This window comes from Danio aesculapii, chromosome 17 (genome assembly GCF_903798145.1).
Source record: "Danio aesculapii chromosome 17, fDanAes4.1, whole genome shotgun sequence".
Taxonomy (NCBI): domain Eukaryota; kingdom Metazoa; phylum Chordata; class Actinopteri; order Cypriniformes; family Danionidae; genus Danio; species Danio aesculapii.
In genome coordinates this window covers 12,114,868-12,135,723 of record NC_079451.1, presented here as the reverse complement: position 1 = coordinate 12,135,723, position 20,856 = coordinate 12,114,868, and the positions used below count along the sequence as shown (strand labels likewise).

The window sequence follows — 20,856 nt, the reverse complement described above, 5'->3', positions numbered from 1 at the left end:
TGCTTGCTACACAACTGAAAACATACAGTTTTTTGTTCAGAACTGTAGTATTGTAAAGTATAAAGTTTTCTAACTGGCGAAAAATGTGATCTAGTGGGTTGTCTACTGTCGTCTTTAAGGTGTGCGTTCTTGATTTCAGAAGGTGTAGTTTTGGACAGCAGGGGAGGGACTGTGTTTAACAGATATTATGCTAACCGGTTAGCATTTTGGCAGATAACCTACTGCACCATTAAGTCCATTTAATAGTTTTTACAATTTTAAGTGGATTGAACATAAACCAATTAAGTTGTCCCAAAAAAAAAAACTCAAGAATCTTTTTTGAAGTGTGTTTAATGGCCTAATTTCTCAAATTGTCCTTCGTAATATTGTGCAAAATAAAAAATAAAAAATTTGAGAAAAGGATATTTGATCAATTGTTTCTTCTCATGTAATGTGGCATAGTTTACAAGAACTGATACAATGTCTGCGACGCCTCATGACACCATCGCAGAAAGTCTAGCATGTTTAATTTTTTCCCCCGATCTTCACAACGAGTTCTGTCTTGTGGGTGACACACTGAGCAATATGAGCACATCATTTCATATTTACTTATAGGTGTAAACACACAGCATATTTACTTATGGGTGGGTCTCAGGTAGATAAGTTCAATCCTTGATTATGCAAACTTTAACTACTTTCTCTAAAATATTAAAGTGTTTTAAACAGACTGACAGAGTTCTCTCTACCTTACAACCTAGTTCGTTCTTCCCAGGTAATCTGGAAACATGTTCAGTGCTGCTAATACATTGTAAAAGCCTGTCTTGCATATTAAAATTATTTGATTAAACTAATTAAATTAAAACCCAACAGCAATGGATGATTTTGTCATTAACAATGAAAACAGTTTAATATAGGCTTCTCTGAAACTGAATACTTCACTTTAGTTTTATTAAGCTAGATTTTATTTTATTTAATAAACCAGTTTGTGCTTTGGCACTGAAGCATATAGTGGACTGGTTTTAAACACTTCACCTCAGATGTTAGTCATTATTCGTGTTTATCTAGAGGATAATAGAGCAAAAAATACATTAAAATTAAGATACAAATTATATCAAACAAAATTAGTTTCAAAAAATATTTTTTCCAAGAAAAATATGCAAATTATATTTTTGTTTGAGCCTGTCCACTACTCAGCTGTGCAATAGGTGAATTGTTCTGCTTCGTGAAAAATAAGGATTTAATTAATGCTTTTCTGTAATTGTTGTATCACAAAGCTCTGTCATATATTTGCTAATTGTTTTAATATGTAATTATTTTGTCTATAAAGGTTTTTTCAGAATCCTTTAATGTAGTTAATATAAATACTCTTTATTATAAATACTCTTTACTGTTATACTTTGAAACAACATGCTTGGATTTTTTTGTATAAAATGTATTCATTCCATTTAGGAAATTTAAGCTGTGTATTACTGTAAAAACACAAACCAACAGTAGCTATTTAGAATTTATTATATTCATGTAAAAAAAAAAGAAGATTGTGTTTTTGCCCATTCAATAAATGTCAATAGAATACAATGATAGAATTTTCATTTTTAAAAGAACTACTCCTTTAAGAATAGGAGACGTCAGTGGTAGGAACGTTCTCAAAAAGTATGTGTTCAAGTGTGTGTGTGTGTGTGTGTGTGTGTGTGTGTGTGTGCGTGTGTGTGTGTGTGTGTGTGTGTTGAAGGCAATTCCAAGAAGCTTGGCTATTAATTCACCAGAGACTCCTGCCTTTGTTTTTCCCACACTTAAATAAAGAGAAGTGAGGTCGTCATCGAGGGACTGCTCAGTTTTTAGATATATTCATGCATTGATGTGACCATGATTACACTGAATGTCAAAACCGCTCATGAAGCGATGACGCTGTTGAGAGCTTGGAATGAGACAATTACATTTTTAAGATGTTATGTTGTTCTGGGGGGCTGCTAGCACAAGTCTCCATAATATTTTTGTTCAAACTGTGTTCTGTCAGAAAAATGTTAATGAAAACTTGGAGAAACTTTATCTATATATTATGTAGCAATTACTGCAATTAATATGGAACCTTTCAGTAACACTACTCGAAGGGGGTGTTCATAAGACCTGTCATAAAACCTTTATAATCATGACATGTGAATGAGATTTTATACATGCTTGTAACAACTGTCATTAAATGTAATTCACTCTGTTTTCTCATTTTAAATGCAAAGATGACATTGTTTGTTATGCAACTTGACAAATATAGTCACCACCAGTTTTTGTCTTTGTCATAACAACCTGACATTACCAAAATGACAAAACTTGTTATAAATCTGTCATGAACATGATTGTCCTGAAGCCATTATAAATATGCCATGAATTTCATTACAGAATCATTAATATTTTTTTTTACCTCAACTACAGCGATACAAGCAGAATTTCTCATTCAAATGTCATTAAATATTAATGACGCGTATATATATATATCTCTCAAATGACACCTAAACCTTATTAGATGCAAATTACAAAACCTTAAAAACTAAGCTATTTGCAGACATCCAGAGATGGAATCTTATCCCTTTCTTAAACTAAGGAGATGAATATTAGTAAAATACATATGCTCCCAGGGACTTTTTACTTATTTCAGACACTACCACTAAAGATTTCTGAAAAACAAAAGATGTACAAAGTTCTGTCACATGTAATTAAGTAATAAATATATATTTCTGTATTATAACCTGTTGACTCCCTTGACACCAAAAATGTCATTCTAATGAAAAATACAGTTTGTTACACTGAAAAGTGATCAGAAAAATATTCATGACACAATTATAATGGCCAATCAAGTTATGCTGTCAAGTTGTCATGACAAAGATAAAGATGTTGTCAAAACTACAATGTCATCTTTGTATTTAAAATGACATAACTGAGCAAATGACACTTAATAACAGTTGTCATGATTATAAAGGTTTCATGACAGGTTTCATGATCCCATTCAAGTAAAGTGTTACCAAAATTTTTGCGATATGTATTGTCATAATATGGCAAAAGTCGTTTTAATATTGAACTGACATTGTAGAGTACATTGTAACTTTTTATGTGTAAACAGTAACAAGGCAAATGTCATTTTAATTTTCAACAATTGTCATTTTAGACATGATACTTTGTTTTCTACGGTGGCTGAGAGAGCTCAAACACGCTGCAAGAGAAGAGACGACCAATTTTAACCTATAGTTGACCTCAACATCACAGACTAAGACACATGATATTCAATAGTTAACATAATAACCATTTAAGATTAAGATCCAGGTCAGATCTTCAAAAGGCTCCCATTCCCTGTGGTCATTTACTAAATCACGGCAGGTTTTTGCTGTGGTCTCCCTGCGAAAGGAATGTTTTTAAGTCCTTGGGTTTGTTGAATGTTCAAATGTTAACATTAGCAGGCTTAGCCAAAACCAATGGGAATAATTTGGACCTCGCTATCAAAACAGTATCTCTAACAAAAACAAGCTAACCTCACTTTCCGCTCTCAAATATAAACTGAACAGAACAAGATGGAAATATTTTGTGTTTAGCACTTTTTCGCCACTAAACACCTGCTCAATTTTCTAGGAAATTAAGAAATGATGCCTTGGATAGTGAGATTATCAACAGGCCCTGATCATTTCATTCAGGTATTCAGTTCATCTGTCCCACTCAAATACGCAAACAACTGCATTCCCAACACATCTTTCCACTTCTACTGTAAACTATTACTAAACTACATACTATAAACCTTTCAAGACAGAGGTACTATAAAGTGCAGAGGTTGTTAAGGCTTGGTATATGCCAGAAGCCAGAAGTATTAACCACTGGAAAATTAGTTTTCAACAGAAAGTCTTTACATTTATCCTAAAAGAGAACGTCTTTAACATATTTGATAAACGCTAAAATAACCAGAGCAGGTGAATTTGTTAAGGCTACCATTGTCATAACAGTAATGCTAACATAATCAGTTATGCTACATGCAAAAGTAAGTGTGTATGTGACAATTCTTTAAAAAGGCACTAAACACATATAATTCACAAAGCTTTGTACATCTTTTGAAGTAACAAAACAGCTACTGTTAGCTTTTGTTTGTATTGTTTACACATCAACAAAGAAGTCTCTCAGCAACCAAACTGCAAGAGGTAAACAATGCTATGTAGAGCTAGCGTTTGTTTTCCTGATGCAGGTTTCCTGGTTATCAACTGAGAATATCATTTATCATGGTTACGTCTGTTTCTACAAATCTTGGTTAAAAATGCTTTATTATTGTGCAACATGAGAGCGTTTGATGAAAAAAAAAAGGTAATATAATATTAAAAATGTAATTAAATTAAATAAAATAAAAAATGTAATTAAAACTAAACATCAATTAAGTAAAAAATAATTAGCAAATTGATTAAATTAAATAAACACAAATAAATTAAAACAGATAAATAAAACAAAACAAAATAAAATAAAACAGAATAAAATAAAAAATAATATAAAATAAAATAAAAAATAAAAAATTTAAAAAATAAAACTGAATAAAATAAAACAAAATTTAAATAAAATTTTTTAATAAAATAAATTTTTTATAAAATTTCAAAATAAAATAAAATAAAATAAAATAAAATAAAATAAAATAAAATAAAATAAAATAAAATAAAATAAAATAAATAAAATAAATAAAATAAAATAAAATAAAATAAAATAAAATAAAAAAAAGGGAGGGCAATGCAGTGGTGCAGTAGGTAGTGCTGTCGCTTCACAGCAAGAAGGTCGCTGGTTCGAGCCTCTGCTGGGTCAGTTGGCATTTCTGTGTGGAGTTTGTATGTTCTCCCTGCATTCGCGTGGGTTTCCTCCGGGTGCTCCAGTTTCTCCCACAATCCAAAGACATGTGGTACAGGTTAATTGGGTAGGCTAAATTGTCTGTAGTGTATGTATGTGTGTGTGAATAAGTGTGTATGTGTTTCCCAGTGATAGGTTGCAGCTGGAAGGGCATGCGCTGCATAAAACAAATGCTGGATGAGTTGGCGGTTCATTCCGCTGTGGTGACCCCAGATTAATAAAGGGACTAAGCCGAAAAGAAAATGAATAAATGAATGAATGAATGAAAATAAAAAGGGCTGTCCACGCCACTGCAACAGCGGCAAAGCAAGTGAAGAACGAAGTTAGTTCAAGTTAGTTATAAGCAATTATAAATGTCTTAATTTGCAGATGACTTTTCTGAAGTAACCCAATGCAACAAGAACTAAAATAAAACACAAACCAAAACATTTCCATCTTTAAAAGGCCACCCAATTCCTCTGATATCTAAACCTTACTGGCATTTACAACCAGAGCCTGCATATGTTGATGTGTTTTGGATAAACTCATTGATTTTCACTAATTTAATGATGACTTGTTGACTGTTCCAAGATGACAGACACATTGTTATGTGATCAATTGTGGCTTTAATGTTTACATACAGTGCATCTGGAAAGTATTCATATCGCTTCACTTTTCCACTTTTTTATGTACAGCCTTATTCCAAAATAGATTAAATTCATTTATTTTCTCAAAATTTTAGACACAATACCCCATGATGACAATGTGAAAAAAGAGTTTTTGAAATTGTTGCAAATTTATTAAAAATAAAAATACCGTTTCCACTGATCATTCTTTAGATGTTTCAGCAGCTTAATTGAAGTTCACCTGTGGTAAATTCAGTTGATTAAACATGATTTGAAAAGGCATACATCGGTTTATATAAGGTCCCAGGGTTGACAGTGCATGTCAAAGCACAAACCAAGCATGAAGACAAAGGAATTGTCTGTTGACCTCCGAGACAGGATTGTCTCGAGGCACAAGGCTGGGGAAGGTTACAGAAAAGTTCCAATGCTCTGAAAGTTCCAATGAGCACAGTGGCCTCCATCATCCGTAAGTAGAAGATGTTTGAAACAACCAGAAAACAACCAGGACTCCCCCTAGAGCTGGCCGGCCATCTAAGCTGAGTGATCGGGAGAGAAGGGCCTTAGTCAAGGAGGTGATCAATAACCTGATGGTCACTCTGTCTGAGCTCCAGTGTTCTTTTGTGGAGAGAGGAGAACCTTACAGAAGGACAACCATCTGTGCAGCAATCCACCAATCAGACCTGTATGGTAGAGTGGCCAGATGGAAGCCACTCCCTGCCTGGAATTTGCCAAAAGGCATCTGAAGGACTCTCAGACTATAAAAAACAAAAGAGACTAAATTTTAACTCTTTGGAGTGAATCCTAGACGTTACGTTTGGAGAAAACCAGGCACCGCTCATCACCAGGCTTATACCATCCCTACAGTGAAGCACGACGGTGGCATCATCATACTGTGGAGATGTTTTTCAGCAGCAGGAACTGGATGACTAGTCAGGATAGAGGGAAAGATGAATGCAGCAATGTACAGAGACATCCTGAATGAAAACTTGCTTCAGAGTGCTCTTGACTGGGGCGACAGTTCTTCTTCCAGCAGGACAATGACCCAAAGCACACCGGCAAAATATCAATGGAGTGGCTTCACAACAACTCGGTGAATGTCTTTGAGTGGCCCAGCCAGAGCCCAGAACTAAATCCTATTGAAAATCTCTGGAGAGATCTGAAAATGGCTGTACATCGTCGCTTCCCATCCAACCTGATAGAGCTTTAGAGGTACTGCAAGAAGGAAAGGGCAAAAATTCCCAAAGACAGGTGTGCCAAGCTTGTGGCATCATATTCAAAAAGACTTGAGGCTGAAATTGCTGCCAATGGTGCATCAATATTGAGCAAAGGCTGTGAATACTAATGCACATGTGATTTTTCAGGTTTTTTATTTTTAATAAATTTGCAACAATTTCAAAAAATTTTCACATTGTCATTATGGGGTATTTTGTGAAGAATTTTGAGGAAATAATATGGCGAGGGAGGCGAACACGAGTGTTTACAATGCTCCAACTACTTAAAAACGCAGAAACTGTGCACAATTCTACTGCATGTGTGTTTTCTGGATCAGTCTTTCGTTGACACTTACAGCAGAAGCCCCTTCACTGCGATTGAGAGAATGAAAGTAAACTCCATTTCTCTCTCTCTCACTGTGGCCCATTTGACCGGCTGTGTGACTTTGCCTCTCCTCTCGGCTGTTACAGCGATACTTCTTGATACAGACATGAGCGTGTGTCTGTAGTTTTCTTCAATGCGTCTATCATGTTTCAGCTGTGATCGCCGCTGCCGTTTATCAGTGTCACTCATCTGTGAAGAGCGCAACGCGCAAGAGCCAATCGCAGCCCTTTCTGTTGAGCGCTTGACCAATCAAAGGGGTGTAAGAGAACTTGGTAGACAAGACTCAGAAAGCGAGCGGGACATTAATATTTGTTTATATTATTTGCAATAAATGCTCGTGTTGTTTAAAGGTACAGTTTATATATTTGACTGTTTGTATTAAAGGAGAAAAAAGTATTACAAATAGTATATAAATATAAAAATATATTTATACATTTTAATACAAGAATTGCTGCTGTGAAGAAAATATAAAACTGTGTATGGAAAGCACCGTCAATGCACCATGATGCACCGAGATATCGAATTGAACCGAATCGATAGAATGATAATAGTAACCTTACTGAACCGTGAGGCCAGTGTAGGTTCACAGCTCTAACTAAATACATCAAGAAGAAATGGTACATACATACAGTTGAAGACAGAATTATTAGCCCCCCTTTGAATTTGTTTTTCTTTTTTAAATATTTCCCAAATGATGTTTACCAGAGCAAGGAAAATTTCACAGTATGTCTGATAATATTTTTTTCTTCAGGAGAAAGTCTTATTTGTTTTATTTCAGCTGGAATAAAAGCAGTTTTTAATTTTTTAAACACCATTTTAAGGACAAAATTATTAGCCCCTTTAAGCTATTTTTTTTATAGTCTACAGAACAAACCATCGTTATACAATAACTTGCCTAATTACCCTAAACTACCTAGTTAACCTAATTAACCTAGTTAAGCCTTTAAATGTTGTATAGAAGTGTCTAGAAAAATATCTAGTAAAATATTATTTACTGTCATCATGGCAAAGATAAAATAAATCAGTTATTAGAAATGAGTTATTAAAACTATTATGTTTAGAAATGTGCTGAAAAAATCTTCTCTCCATTAAACAGAAATTGGGGAAAAAATAAACAGGGGGGCTAATAACTCACTTCAACTGTAAGTCTGGACACATTATACACATTTTTTACACAATAAATATCAGAAACCATACTTTTTGCATTGAGATAAAATCCACTTACCGGAATGACTTCTATCCCTCTTTTCCTGAAAGAAAAAAAGAAAGTAATGTTATTTGATTTCTATGAGTTTTCCGACATAAAAAAGACAAGGAAAGGATATTAAATTCAACTTTTTCAATTCGAGATACCATCATCATGGATTGCATTACATTCTGACATGAAAATGAAACCTAGATAAAAATATCAGTTGCCTAGCAACAATCCAGAGATCCTGACGGGCTGTAGAAAGCAAATCAACACAGCGGAAGCTCCTTTACACTTAAACCTGTCCAAAATCAGCCGTCAGCCTGCCTGTGCAGTCAACATCTCTACATTTAGACAGCACATGACAAGGAGCAAACGCTACAAAACAAAACGCTAGTCCAATGTCAGAATTCACCACAGCGTTTGCTCTGTCATGTTCTGCACTAAATTTTAGGTTAAATACATCCTACAGTTCACGTATGGTACTAAAAAGTGCCTGTGGAGAGAGGATCCAGCAGAAAGCAGCTGGAGGGAAAGCCCTTTGGATGATTTTAAGGGGTCACGAAAAAGCCAGGCAACCATTGCCTCTTCTTACGTCAGATTATTCCAAAGCCAATGTCAAAATAATCACCAACTGCGTAAGTCGGAGAGTATTTATTATTCTGTCAGGAAACCTCAGGACTGAGTTTGTGGGAGTTAACAAGTCTCAAAGCTTTTTTGGGGACATGTGGGTAAATTTATTATGGGAGGAAGATGATTTTGATGGGAGATGGATTAAAAATAATATGGAAACTGAAAAAAAATAAAATAAATCCCAAAAATGCCCTAGAGTTTTAAGTGGTTTCCACAGAGCACATGGAAAGCAATGGGTTAGTCCCAGAAACATGCCTCAACTCCTCTTGAATGCGGAGCATGTTGTTAACGCAGTGTTACTCTAAACGTGTGCCAGAGGGTGGGAAAGAATGACACATTTTGTGAAAGGAAAGCATTTAAAAGGAAATTAATATTGACTGTACAAATCAGAAGTCCTTGGCTAATGCAGTTTGAATGCACTCCTTCAGAAACTGACTGGGAGTATCAGGTTGTTCTATAATGTAAACAATTGAGATTAGCAAATTTTGTGCCCTGTTTGCACCTGATATTGACTGGTACCTTCCATGTACTAAACAACTTTTTGTGTGTGTTAGTGCTAGTGCTCAGCACAACATGAGTGTTACAGAAGGAATAACTAGATTATATATATATATATATATATATATATATATATATATATATATATATATATATATATATATATATATATATATATATATATATATATGGCTTTCTACTGCAATATATGGTGTGATATAAATATATAGTTGAAGTCAGAATTATTAGCGCCCCTTTTAATTTTTTTTTCTTTTTTAAATATTTCCTAAATGATGTTTAACAATTCAATTCAATTCACCTTTATTTGTATAGCGCTTATACAATGTAGATTGTGTCAAAGCAGCTTCACATAAAAGGTCATAATAAATTGGAACAGTGTAGTTCAGTTTGTAGTGTTTAAGTTCAGTTCAGTTTAGCTCAGTTCAGTGTGGTTTAATAATCACTACTGAGAGTCCAAATATTGAAGAGCAAATCCAACGATGCGCAGCTCTATAGATCCCGAACCATGCAAGCCAGTGGCGACAGCGGAGAGGGAAAAAAAACTTCACTAAATGGCGAAAGTGAAGAAAAAAAACCTCGAGAGAAAAGAGGCTCAGTTGGGCACGATCATTTTAATTTCTCCGCTGGCCAAATGTCTTGTGCAGAGCTGCAGTCTCAGTGGCGGAGGCTGAAAGCTGGCCTCAGCGAAGACTCGTCTGTCTCTGGAGCGTCACAGGAATCAGTCTCATGTTCTCCACTCTTCCATGACCACCAGAGTAGCTGCTCAGGATGCGGCCTGGTCCAGGATATGGAAACCTTGGAATCATCTCGTCGTTGGTCTTGGATCGAATCAGTGACTCTGCATAGTCTGAGGGCCTCGGGAAGAGTATCCCCAGGTGGAAATGGAGAATAAAGAGAATAATTAGCGTAGCTGCTGTTCATAATGTATATAAACAAGATGCAGAACCTGTGTGGAAGCCCCCTAAGTGGTGCACTAAGTGTATGCTTTACTGAACAGATAGGTCTTTAATCTAGTTTTGAATTGGGAGAGTGTGTCTGAGCCTCGGACGTTATCAGGAAGGCTATTCCAGAGTTTAGGAGCTATAAATGAGAAGGCTCGACCTCCTTTACTCGACTTTGCTATTCTAGGTACTACCAGAAGCCCTGAGTTTTGAGACCTTAAAGAGCGAGTTGGATTGTAGCGAGACAGAAGACTGGTTAGATAAACAGGAGCTAGATTGCAGCTAGATATTTACAGCTTTATATGTAGGAAGCAATATTTTAAATTCAATACGAAACTTAACAGGCAGCCAGTGTAAGGAGGATAAAATTGGGCTGATGTGATCAAATTTTCTAGACCTGGTTTAACAGAGCAAGGAAATTTTCACAGTATGTCTGATAAAATTTTTTCTTCTGCAGAAAGTCTTATTTGTTTTATTTCGGCAAGAATAAAAGCAGTTTTTAATTTTTTAAAAGCCATTTTAAGCACAAAATTATTAGCCCCTTTAAGCTATATTTTTTTTCTACAGAAGTCTACAGAACAAACCATTGTTATACAATAACTTGCCTAATTACCCTAACCTGCCTAGTTAACCTTATTATCCTAATTAAGCCTTTAAATGTCACTTTAAGCTGTTTAGAAGTGTCTTGAAAAATATCTAGTCAAATATTATTTACTGTCATAGATAAAAGATAAAATAAATCAGTTATTAGAGATGAGTTATTAAAACTGTTATGTTTAGAAATGTGTTGAAAAAAATCTCTCCATTAAACTGAAATTGGGGGAAAAAATAAACAGGGGGGTTAATAATTCTGACTTCAACTGCAATTTCACTAAATGTCTTAACACTGGAACTGAAAGAACTCTATAACTACTAGCATGGCCATAGCAGCCATTCTGACCTTTCATCTAAAGTCTGGGATACACCAAGCCAACAGTCGACCATTGGGCTTTATCAGGCTGTCAATCAGTCCGGCTCGTTTGGTGTGTTCCACACGGCACCTCTCATCGGATCGAGTTAGCCTGATTCAACATGTAAAATTGGCATCAGCTAAAGAGAGTGCTCTGATTGGTTATTCAGCAATGAATCAGAGCCGGAGAACAAAAACTGAAGTGACATAGCAAGTAAACAATTCAAGTCATGAAGGAACACAAAGAAGCCAGCTCTGATTTCCTGAATACCTATGCAGTGACTGACAATTTCTGTAATAAGCATACCGACTGCTTTGTTTACATTGATTTCATCTTCCGGTTTTGTGGAATGAGAAAACCGATAACTGTCAATTACTAAAAACACGTCCTCCCATGCAGGTGCAGAACTCGTCGGCTGCCTTCTGTTTGGTGTGTTCACATGCAGCTTTTTGGTCCTGGTGGAATCAGAAGAAATCCAACATCACAGTTGGTTTTCATCTGCGCTACTTTTTTTGGTATCGGCTTGGTGTGTCTTGGCCCTTGTACCGAACTGTACTGAATTGAACTTTTGTTAGGTAATTTTTTCTCTCAAAATCTGTATTGAGATTTAGAATTAAGCTTTGAATGTTAGTGATCATAATTTATGAAGCAATTCCCGTAAAAAAAATTAATTATTTTTATATTTTGCTATATACTGACTCTCTGGAGTTGTTAAAAATCCCAGGATGTCCTTCAAAAAAAAAATTTGCCCACTGGTCTCTGAATTGGCTTCCTCTCCACCAATTAGCTGGTGTGTGGTGTGCAGTCTGGCACAATATGGCTGCCATCGCATCATCCAGGTGGATGTTGTACAACACTCTTGGTTGATGACAGATTCCCACTGAAATGTGTAAAGTGCTTTGAGTATTCAGAAAAGCGCTATATAAATGCAAGGAATTATTATTATTATTATTATTAGAGGAGACTCCAAAACCTGAGTTAATGGGTCAGATAAGGGAGACATTGCACTGTTGGTGTGCCTCTGGAAACAGAGTTGGAAAACAGTGATATAGCCTATATTTTTGTAGTACGAGACCACCCCGAAGGAGCAAATCTGAAGTCGTCCGACAAGTGGGAGAAAAATGTTTTTTTCACTACAGTAAAAATGTTGTTTTTAACAGTTTGAAAGATGTCTGAAGTAAACTTATGATTTTGTTGCCAGAAAGTTACAGAGGCACATATATTCAAAGCTACAGGAAAAAAGTAGTTGACGCCGAAATGCATGCAAATGTCCATTAAAGGTAAAAATACTCATGTTGCCAATTTCAATAAAACAGCAATGTTAGAATATACAGTTATTTAGGAAAAGTCAAGGTGTTATTGTCAAAAGAGTTTTATTTTAACAAAGTTAATTAAAAAATGATCAAAAAGATCTTGATAGTTCTAGTGTTAACTCCATTCGGAAATAATTTATAATTTTACATTGATTGGGATGATATTGTAGTGGAGTCCATGTGCAAAACATATAGCAAACAAATTATAAGCATAAATAATCATTTTTAGGTGAATCAACCATTTAATTTTTGTTTATATGTATAAGAGCATACAAAAATGCCATTACACTGAAATCAGCCAATCAGCATTGACTTTGTGTTGGGATTTTCAATCATTACTAAATGAATAAATAGTAATAATGAGGTAAATTTATATTTACACAGGGCAGTTAAAACTAACTTTAGTTTTGTGAAAGCAAGTGAGTTTTAGGTGTAGCCAGGTCACAATGGCAGATGAAGGCCATTGGATTTAAAAATACAGACGGTATGTGTGGCTAAGATTGCACTGGCTTTGTTCTGTTATCTAAATCAAGCAGAACACTGCATGAAGAAAACAAAACACGGTGAGCACGATCAAACTTTTATTATGACTAAGGCTTCCTCATATACTATCAAGATTTATGTAATCACGTCATTTATATCAGAAGATGAAACTATTCAAGACATTTTTAAAAACCTTAAAAAAAAAAAAAGTAGAGTTTTTTTTCAGGGTTTCTGCAGGTTTCATCACGTCAAATTTAACACTTTTAAGACCTTTTGAAGATCATTATAAATGAAATTTCAGACTTTCACAAGGCAAACCCCCAATAATTATTTGTAATAAGCAATGGAATTTTTTTACTTGCCTCATTAAAATTAAAAATCAGTTATTTCCTAGCCATATAATTTAAATAATGAGTCAAATCAAACAAACTCTAGTTATATACATATATTTTTATTAGCGTAATTTTTCTTTAAAAAAAAACAAGTTTTAAAGCTATAATAAACAAAAATATATGCACAACATAAATGTATGCATACATATATGGAGAACTTTTAAACAAATGTTACTGTAAGGGTTTAAGGAAAATAATTAAACCATATTGCTAAATAGTTAATAAATGGTAAATTTGTTAAATGTTTTTTAGATGAATTTGTTGGTTGTACCGACTGGCTATTCACTTGTTAAGTGAATAGTCATGTATATATGCCATATACACATATATATGGCAATGTATGTATGTATGTATGTATGTATATATATATATATATATATATATATATATATATATATATATGTGTATGTATGTATGTGTGTGTGTGTGTGTGTGTGTGTGTGTGTGTGTGTGTGTGTGTGTGTGTGTGTGTGTGTGTGTGTGTGTGTGTGTGTGTGTGTGTGTGTGTGTGTGTGTGTGTATGTATGTATGTATGTATGTATGTATGTATGTATGTATGTATATATATATATATATATATATATATATATATATATATATATATATATATATATATATATATAAATGTGCAGAGCTGGTGGTCCTTCAGGAACATGGTTGAGAAACACTGCTGTACGCGATTACTTTAGCATTTAAAACTATTTTTATTTTAACTTTCAAAATGGTTTTTTTTCAGCAATTAACTTCTTTTCATTCGTGACAGAAAACATGCTTGGCTTAACAAAACTTCATTCTACACTTTCATTCAGAAATATTTTGACCTTTTTTATTATTATTATGAAGGAGAAAAAAAATCTGATCAGCACAAAGTCCAAACAAATGTGTGTGTGTGTGTGATTACAAGATAGCGTTCATGCCTCAGTAAGCACATTCATATCACAGACCTGGAACTGGTGATACAAGCATGTGTGGTTAAACTGCTCACGCGACTGCCAACAACCGTAATCCCTCTGCCAACTTCCTTACAAATATGCTTGCATACACAAATCAATACTGCACCTGTCTAACAAACATCCAGCCATATTAGCTATACTCCACAGATTATTGAACAGCACAAAAACGCACATCTGTCAATCCTTTATCAGGACAGTTCAATGTTAAACCCAAGCTATTTGATGAGATTAATAACTGTCGCGTGAAATGTCTGAACGGGACAGGAAGGGGGTTGGAAACGGTGACCTCATTTCTTAGAGAGCACAATCATGACCGTTCTAGACCTCTGTTTATCCCTGCAGCTGCAAGCGAAGACTGCTTATAACCTCTGCAGGGAATATTACAACAGTTAACCATTTGGGAAGGTACACAAACACACACACACACACACGTTGGCGGGCAAAATACTGGTGGTTACCAAAAACACAATGCACTTCAGCCTTTTATTTGTTTGTGGTTGCTGCTAAGCTTCCAGTGTTGCTCTGGTTACAAACAAACTAAAATGGTTGCTTGGTTAGAGTGTAATGTTAGCCCACAATTTATTTATGAAATGAAGATTAAAGATGAAGAGTGAGTTTGTGATATTACAGACATCCCAAATGTCCTAAAGGACCCACTATACACTATGCACTTATTTAATAATTTGACGTCGTAAAATTTAGTAAATCTCAAAATGAGAACCAATTTTTGCCAAAAACAAAACAAAACAAAACACATTAGCCCCTTTTAACATATGTAATTAGAGCTGTAAAGCTTAACTTTTAGACTTTAGGTGAAAAATCGAATCTGTTGGAGACGTCCAATAGATTAATAGGTACCTAAAAAGTCCACAGAGGGTGAAAGAGTCCGCAGATATTCTGATTCTTATTTGCTGTCATCATTTTCCACACTTGTCTATTTTCTTGTATTTATTTTCAACTCTCTGAAGCATTACAGATTCACCTTTGGGTCATCCCAGCCAATAGAATAACACCACCTATGTATAAAGATAATAAGGCACCATCTGAATTTGGATAAACTACCTATGGATGCAACACACTAATGTGTGGCAGTTTGCACATGAAATAGTTAAATTTACTGACATATGAACACTATCTAATCAAAGCAAAAAAAGGATATGATGTCACAAGATGTGACAGCAACAAAAAGACAAACCTGTTATCTTCATTATAGTCGCAATGTTGCTCATTACAGATTAATGCAGTGTGAAACGGCTCTCCTTTCAGATCTTCATTTGTGTGTGTGTGTGTGTGATGGAGGATTTCCTGGCACTGTTTTAACTGGTACTGTTTGACTAATTTATTAGCTCTTCACGAGTCCTCAACTTATAAAAATTGCATCACATTTACACATAGACAATATGTGTGTTCAGCCCAGTACATATCTTTATTTAAGAAGTTCAGACAGTTCTGTTGCCAAAATAAAAGGCTTTTTATCATTTGTTTTGTATCTTTGGATCAAAATGACAGTACCATGGCTAAGTAAACTAGGATTGGAAATATCATTGAATATATCTTAATCCAACTGAACAAATCAAACAACAAATATGAAGTATTTTAGTACCAAGTGCTGTTTGAAAAACCAAAGCAAAGAGAAAAAAGTAATTAAAACTACGGTTTTTAGGTTTTTAAGCAGTAAATTGATAAGGAGGATTTTTAAAAAAAAATCACCAATAACTTATTTGGGATGTTGAATAATTTGCTGCATTTTAAAATGACAATGTTGTCTTTCAACAATATTTTATACTAAACATATCTACGAGCAACATAAAACATAATACTCTAAACACATTAGCAACCAAAGTTGCATTAGCAATAAGTGGTTAAAACAGTAACCAGAAATTTCTCCATCACACAAATGAAGATCTGCTAAAAGGACACGCGTTTAAGAGTGCAGTAAATTATAATAAGCAAAATTGCAACTGACAAAGAAAAACCGGTTTGCTTGAACATTCTGTCCTTTTTATTGTTGCATCTTTTGACGTCACGTCCTGTTTTCATGTTTGGTCTTTGTTGCGTTTATATTTCATTCATTCAATGAATTAAGTCCCTCATCATTTCATATAACTGCTAATCAACATAAACTTGTTTTTGCCTGATTTTAAAGCTTAGTTTAATCAATTTTTTGCCACAGATGTTTTTTTAATGGGTGTCAGACAATACCTGACAAAAGTCTTGTCGCTTTTCCATGTTTTAGGAACAAATAATAACTTAACTTCCAGTTGATCATTTGGTATCAGAAATGGCTTATATGAAAGGGAAAGTCCTCTAGATTACGCTTATTTAATCAAAATAAAATAAGATTTGATTTTGATGATTGATTTTTAATTATTTAATTAGGACAGTAAGGTCTGACTTTACTTATACAAAAGTCTTGTCACGGTGTAGTGGAAAAAGAATTAATATTGTGTATGACTCCCAAGAGCTTGGAGGACTGAATCCATTCATCTCTCCAATGACTCAAATAACTTATTAATAAAGTCATCTGGAATGGCAAAGAAAGTGTTCTTGCAGAATTCCCAGAGTTCATCAAGATTCTTTGGAATCATCTTTAATGCCTCCTCCTTTCAATGCCTACAATGCCCTTACCCCAGACATGCTCAATAATGTTAATGGAGCGTGATTTTTCCTTCACCAAACTTGAATCTTGGGTTTATGCGGGTTCCAATAGGTCTTCTGCAGTATTTGTGATGATTGGGATGCAGTTCAACAAATGATTCATCAGAAAAATCTACCTTCCACCATTTTTCAAAATGATCAACTAGAGGTCAAGTTCTTTGTACATTTTACTAGTTCTTTCTTCTGCATTTAGATTTTGAATTTACATCCCTTTTTTCTGCATCTTACTATTATCGAAAGCACAACTTCCAAATAGGACTGACTGACACAGTTATGCATAAGTTATGTACACAACTGAGCAGGATAAACTTTTTATCCAATAAGAATGTGCAAATTTGCATAAAATTATAATGGAAATAACCAGAATTTACTGAATAAATTCCAGCATGTTTTAACTGATCATGCGATAACAAAAATAGTCATGAAGGGACGTCACTACTCAACAACATTCCACAACAACTATAATATTGTTTTGTTTCTTTATATTTTTGGCAAAATTTTAAAAGATTCCCTTCAGATTAAAATGAAAATCCAGCATTTGTCAGACACTGGTTAATGAGACGCATTCCTACATCCACATTCGCACAGAATCTCACTAGCAAGCAAAATGCTATTATTTCATTGTTTTGTTCTACGTTAACAGAAACTAGGTGCACTTTGACCACTTCATTTAATTTTCTTATATATTTGCATATTTTGCATGGCAGAGCATTCTGAAAATGTAGCACTTTACATAAAATAAAGATTTATTAAGTTTATTATGTCCATTTCATCATTGGTTGACCTATATTGTTAAATCCACTTTGAAGGTATGTTATATTTTCTCTAACTGTCGTCTTGCAAGATGAATAAATAGAAATAGGCTCATTTAACAACTCCTCTAGGGTTAATCAGTTGAATTTGACAATTTTTTATCCATTTAGCCAATCTCCGGACCTGGCAGGATAATTTTAGCTTAGCTTAGTTTAGCATAAATCATTGGATCAGATTAGACCACTAACAGCTAGAAAATAGCAATTTTCATTTTCTGTTGGTCATAGTACACCGTGTAACTACAGAAGTGTCAAACTTTAAATAGGAAAAATATCTAAATATTTATTTGCTTTAGATGCTAGTGGTCTAATCTGATTCAATGATTTATGCTATGCTAAGCTAAAGGTGCTCTTAGCAGACCCAGAGATCTGCTGAATGAATTAAAAAATGGTTTAACTCAATTGTTGTAAAATCAGCCTATTTCCAAAAAAAGTGGAGTCTTCCTTTAACACCAAATGTATCTCAAGGAAAATCTTGATTAGATTCCCAGAAGACTAGTTGAACAAGTCTGAGTTAAAGCAGAACACTGACAAAACAGTAAAGAGAACGCGCTTGAAAATAATGGTTTTAGTGGCAAAATATGAAAGGTGTGACAGGAGTTAATGCTAAAGAGGTCTTCCCTCAACTCCGGTTGACTCCAGACAGTTAGAGTAATTTGGCTAAAGAGGTTACGAAAGGATTCGCATTTTAATCCACAAAACATTTTTAATCTGTGCTAGTGTGAATGACATGTTTCGAGGGTCACCAATACATTCAAGTGACATTCAGACTAAAACTGTGTATGTATTAAATGTTAAAAAATCAGCTGAATCTGACTGGAATAAATGTTAATAATAATAAATCTGTAATTTTACAGTTACTGTAAACTGGTATTGAATTGGAATTTCGGCAGTTACTCAACGCTGCGGTCTAAAGCAGACTTGGAAGAGTGGTATTAAAACATCTTTAATATGAATTGAGTGGTTCAAGTCTTTAAGAGACACAGTCGCTTTATATGATAAACAGATTTCATTTAAGATTTCTTTTTCACATAACTATTAATCAACAAAAATGGAGACCTTCAAATAGCTTGTTCTGTTTTTGTATTTGGGCTTCCAAAGGACACGACACAAAGACAGAAGTGCTTACAGTTTAATTTTAATTATGTTCCAAAGAATTATAAAAAATATATAGCTAGCATTTGACAAATGACAGCTTCCACAATCTCTCCCAGTTCAGTGCTGGATTCGGCTAAAAACTCCTCAAAGAAGAAGCAGCTCCAACCATAATAGACGAAGCTGTGGATTGTGAGACACAACCTGTAAGTATTTCATTGTTAAAATTGATCTATTATATCCACAGTTTCTAGCGTTATCGGTATGTTGTAGCGAGGATGTAAACAAGAATGTAAACTACAGGAAATTCTGTTTAGCACCGTTAATTATTTAGCTACAAATTCATATTTATGAGTCAAACCACTGTAAACACCCACAACACCTACTCCTAAATATAAACACCCACCCGCTGGCTTCACCAGCGCTGCAGTGTCTTGCATGCGTCCGCTTTCCCTGCATTCTACATCTCCAATAACCAACTCGCAAAAGATATGTGAACGTTTCATATTACTTACACATGCTTATAACCCAAATATTTGAAATACACTTGTCAGATTTTATTCTAGAGAGCAGGCATGAGGTTCAGCTGTGTCCTTTTCATTTTCTGTCTGATGCAGGCTCAAACTAATACGGCTAACAAATACACTGACTGACAATATTTACACAGCAGAGGCAAAGCGCATGCTAGTAAAGGCGTGACGCTTCCTGGTGACGTGAAGCCGATCCTCGAATCACAGCATATCATGTTAGCTGACCAATCAGAGCCTCTTGAGGGTGGGCTTTCGGAGGAACTAGGAAATATGACTTATTCATGTTAGCTGAGTAGCTATATACTGTTGAAGTACAAATTATTAGCCCCCTTGTTTTTATAACGGAGAGAAGATTTGTTCAACACATTTCTAAACATAATAGTTTTAATAACTCATTTCTAATAACTGATTTATTTTATCTTTGCCATGATGACAGTAAATAATATTTTTCTAGATATTTTTCAGAACACTTCTATACAGCTTAAAGTGACATTTAAAGGCTTAACTAGGTCAATTAGGGTAACTAGGCAGGTTAGGGTAAATAGGGAAGGTATTGTATAATGATGGTTTGTTCTGTAGATTATCGAAAAAATATATAGCTTAAAGTGGCTAATAATTTTGACCTTAAAATGGTTTTAAAAAATTTAAAAACGCTTTTATTCTAACCGATAATAAAACAAGTAAAACTTTCTCCAGAAGAAAAAATCTTCTATCAGACATACTGTGAAAATTTCCTTGCTCTGTTAAACATCATTTGGAAAATATTTAAAAAAGAAAAAATATTTAAAGGGGAGCTAATAATTCCGACTTCAACTGTACAGTTAAAGATATATGAGAAAAAAAAATGTAATTTTCCACAAATAAAGCATGAGCAAACATTGCTTTGCATCTTATAAACACAACCAAGCCTTAAATGTACACTCTGGACCACCCCTTTAATTATCTGAATACCACTTTAACCAAATTAATTTGCAAGTTAAGACAAATTTTTTTTTTTTTTACTTTATTATTATAGGGTATGACAGACTGGTGTTGTGGTAGATTAGGGCTTTGCATTGTGCAATATAATGGTATAACGTTGTATAGACAAAATAAAAAGTCTATAATTTCATAATACGCTCTATTGTTTATGTTGTTGTCATAAAATACATTATTTATAATAATAATTTTCCATAATTTATATGAGCACATTATTACATGCCATTACAGGGATGCAGATAAAAACATGAATAACAGCATTGTGAAAGTTACTTAGTTGAATAAAGTGAGAAATATGATTACATTTGAATGAGTACTTTTTTCCCTAAATTAATTGAATTTACAGAAAAAGTACTATATTATGACATATTACAGA

At 34.2% G+C, this 20,856-nt stretch overlaps 1 protein-coding gene across 1 annotated transcript in view; it reads right to left on the bottom strand.

Moving 5' to 3' along the window:
• The window catches only part of itpk1b (inositol-tetrakisphosphate 1-kinase b), a 113,908-nt gene that overhangs the window by 74,660 nt on the left and 18,392 nt on the right, over nt 1-20,856 (bottom strand). The window contains exon 3 of the mRNA XM_056476688.1: nt 8,260-8,284. Coding sequence (XP_056332663.1) covers nt 8,260-8,284 — 25 coding nt within the window. The remainder of the gene's footprint in view (nt 1-8,259; nt 8,285-20,856) is intronic.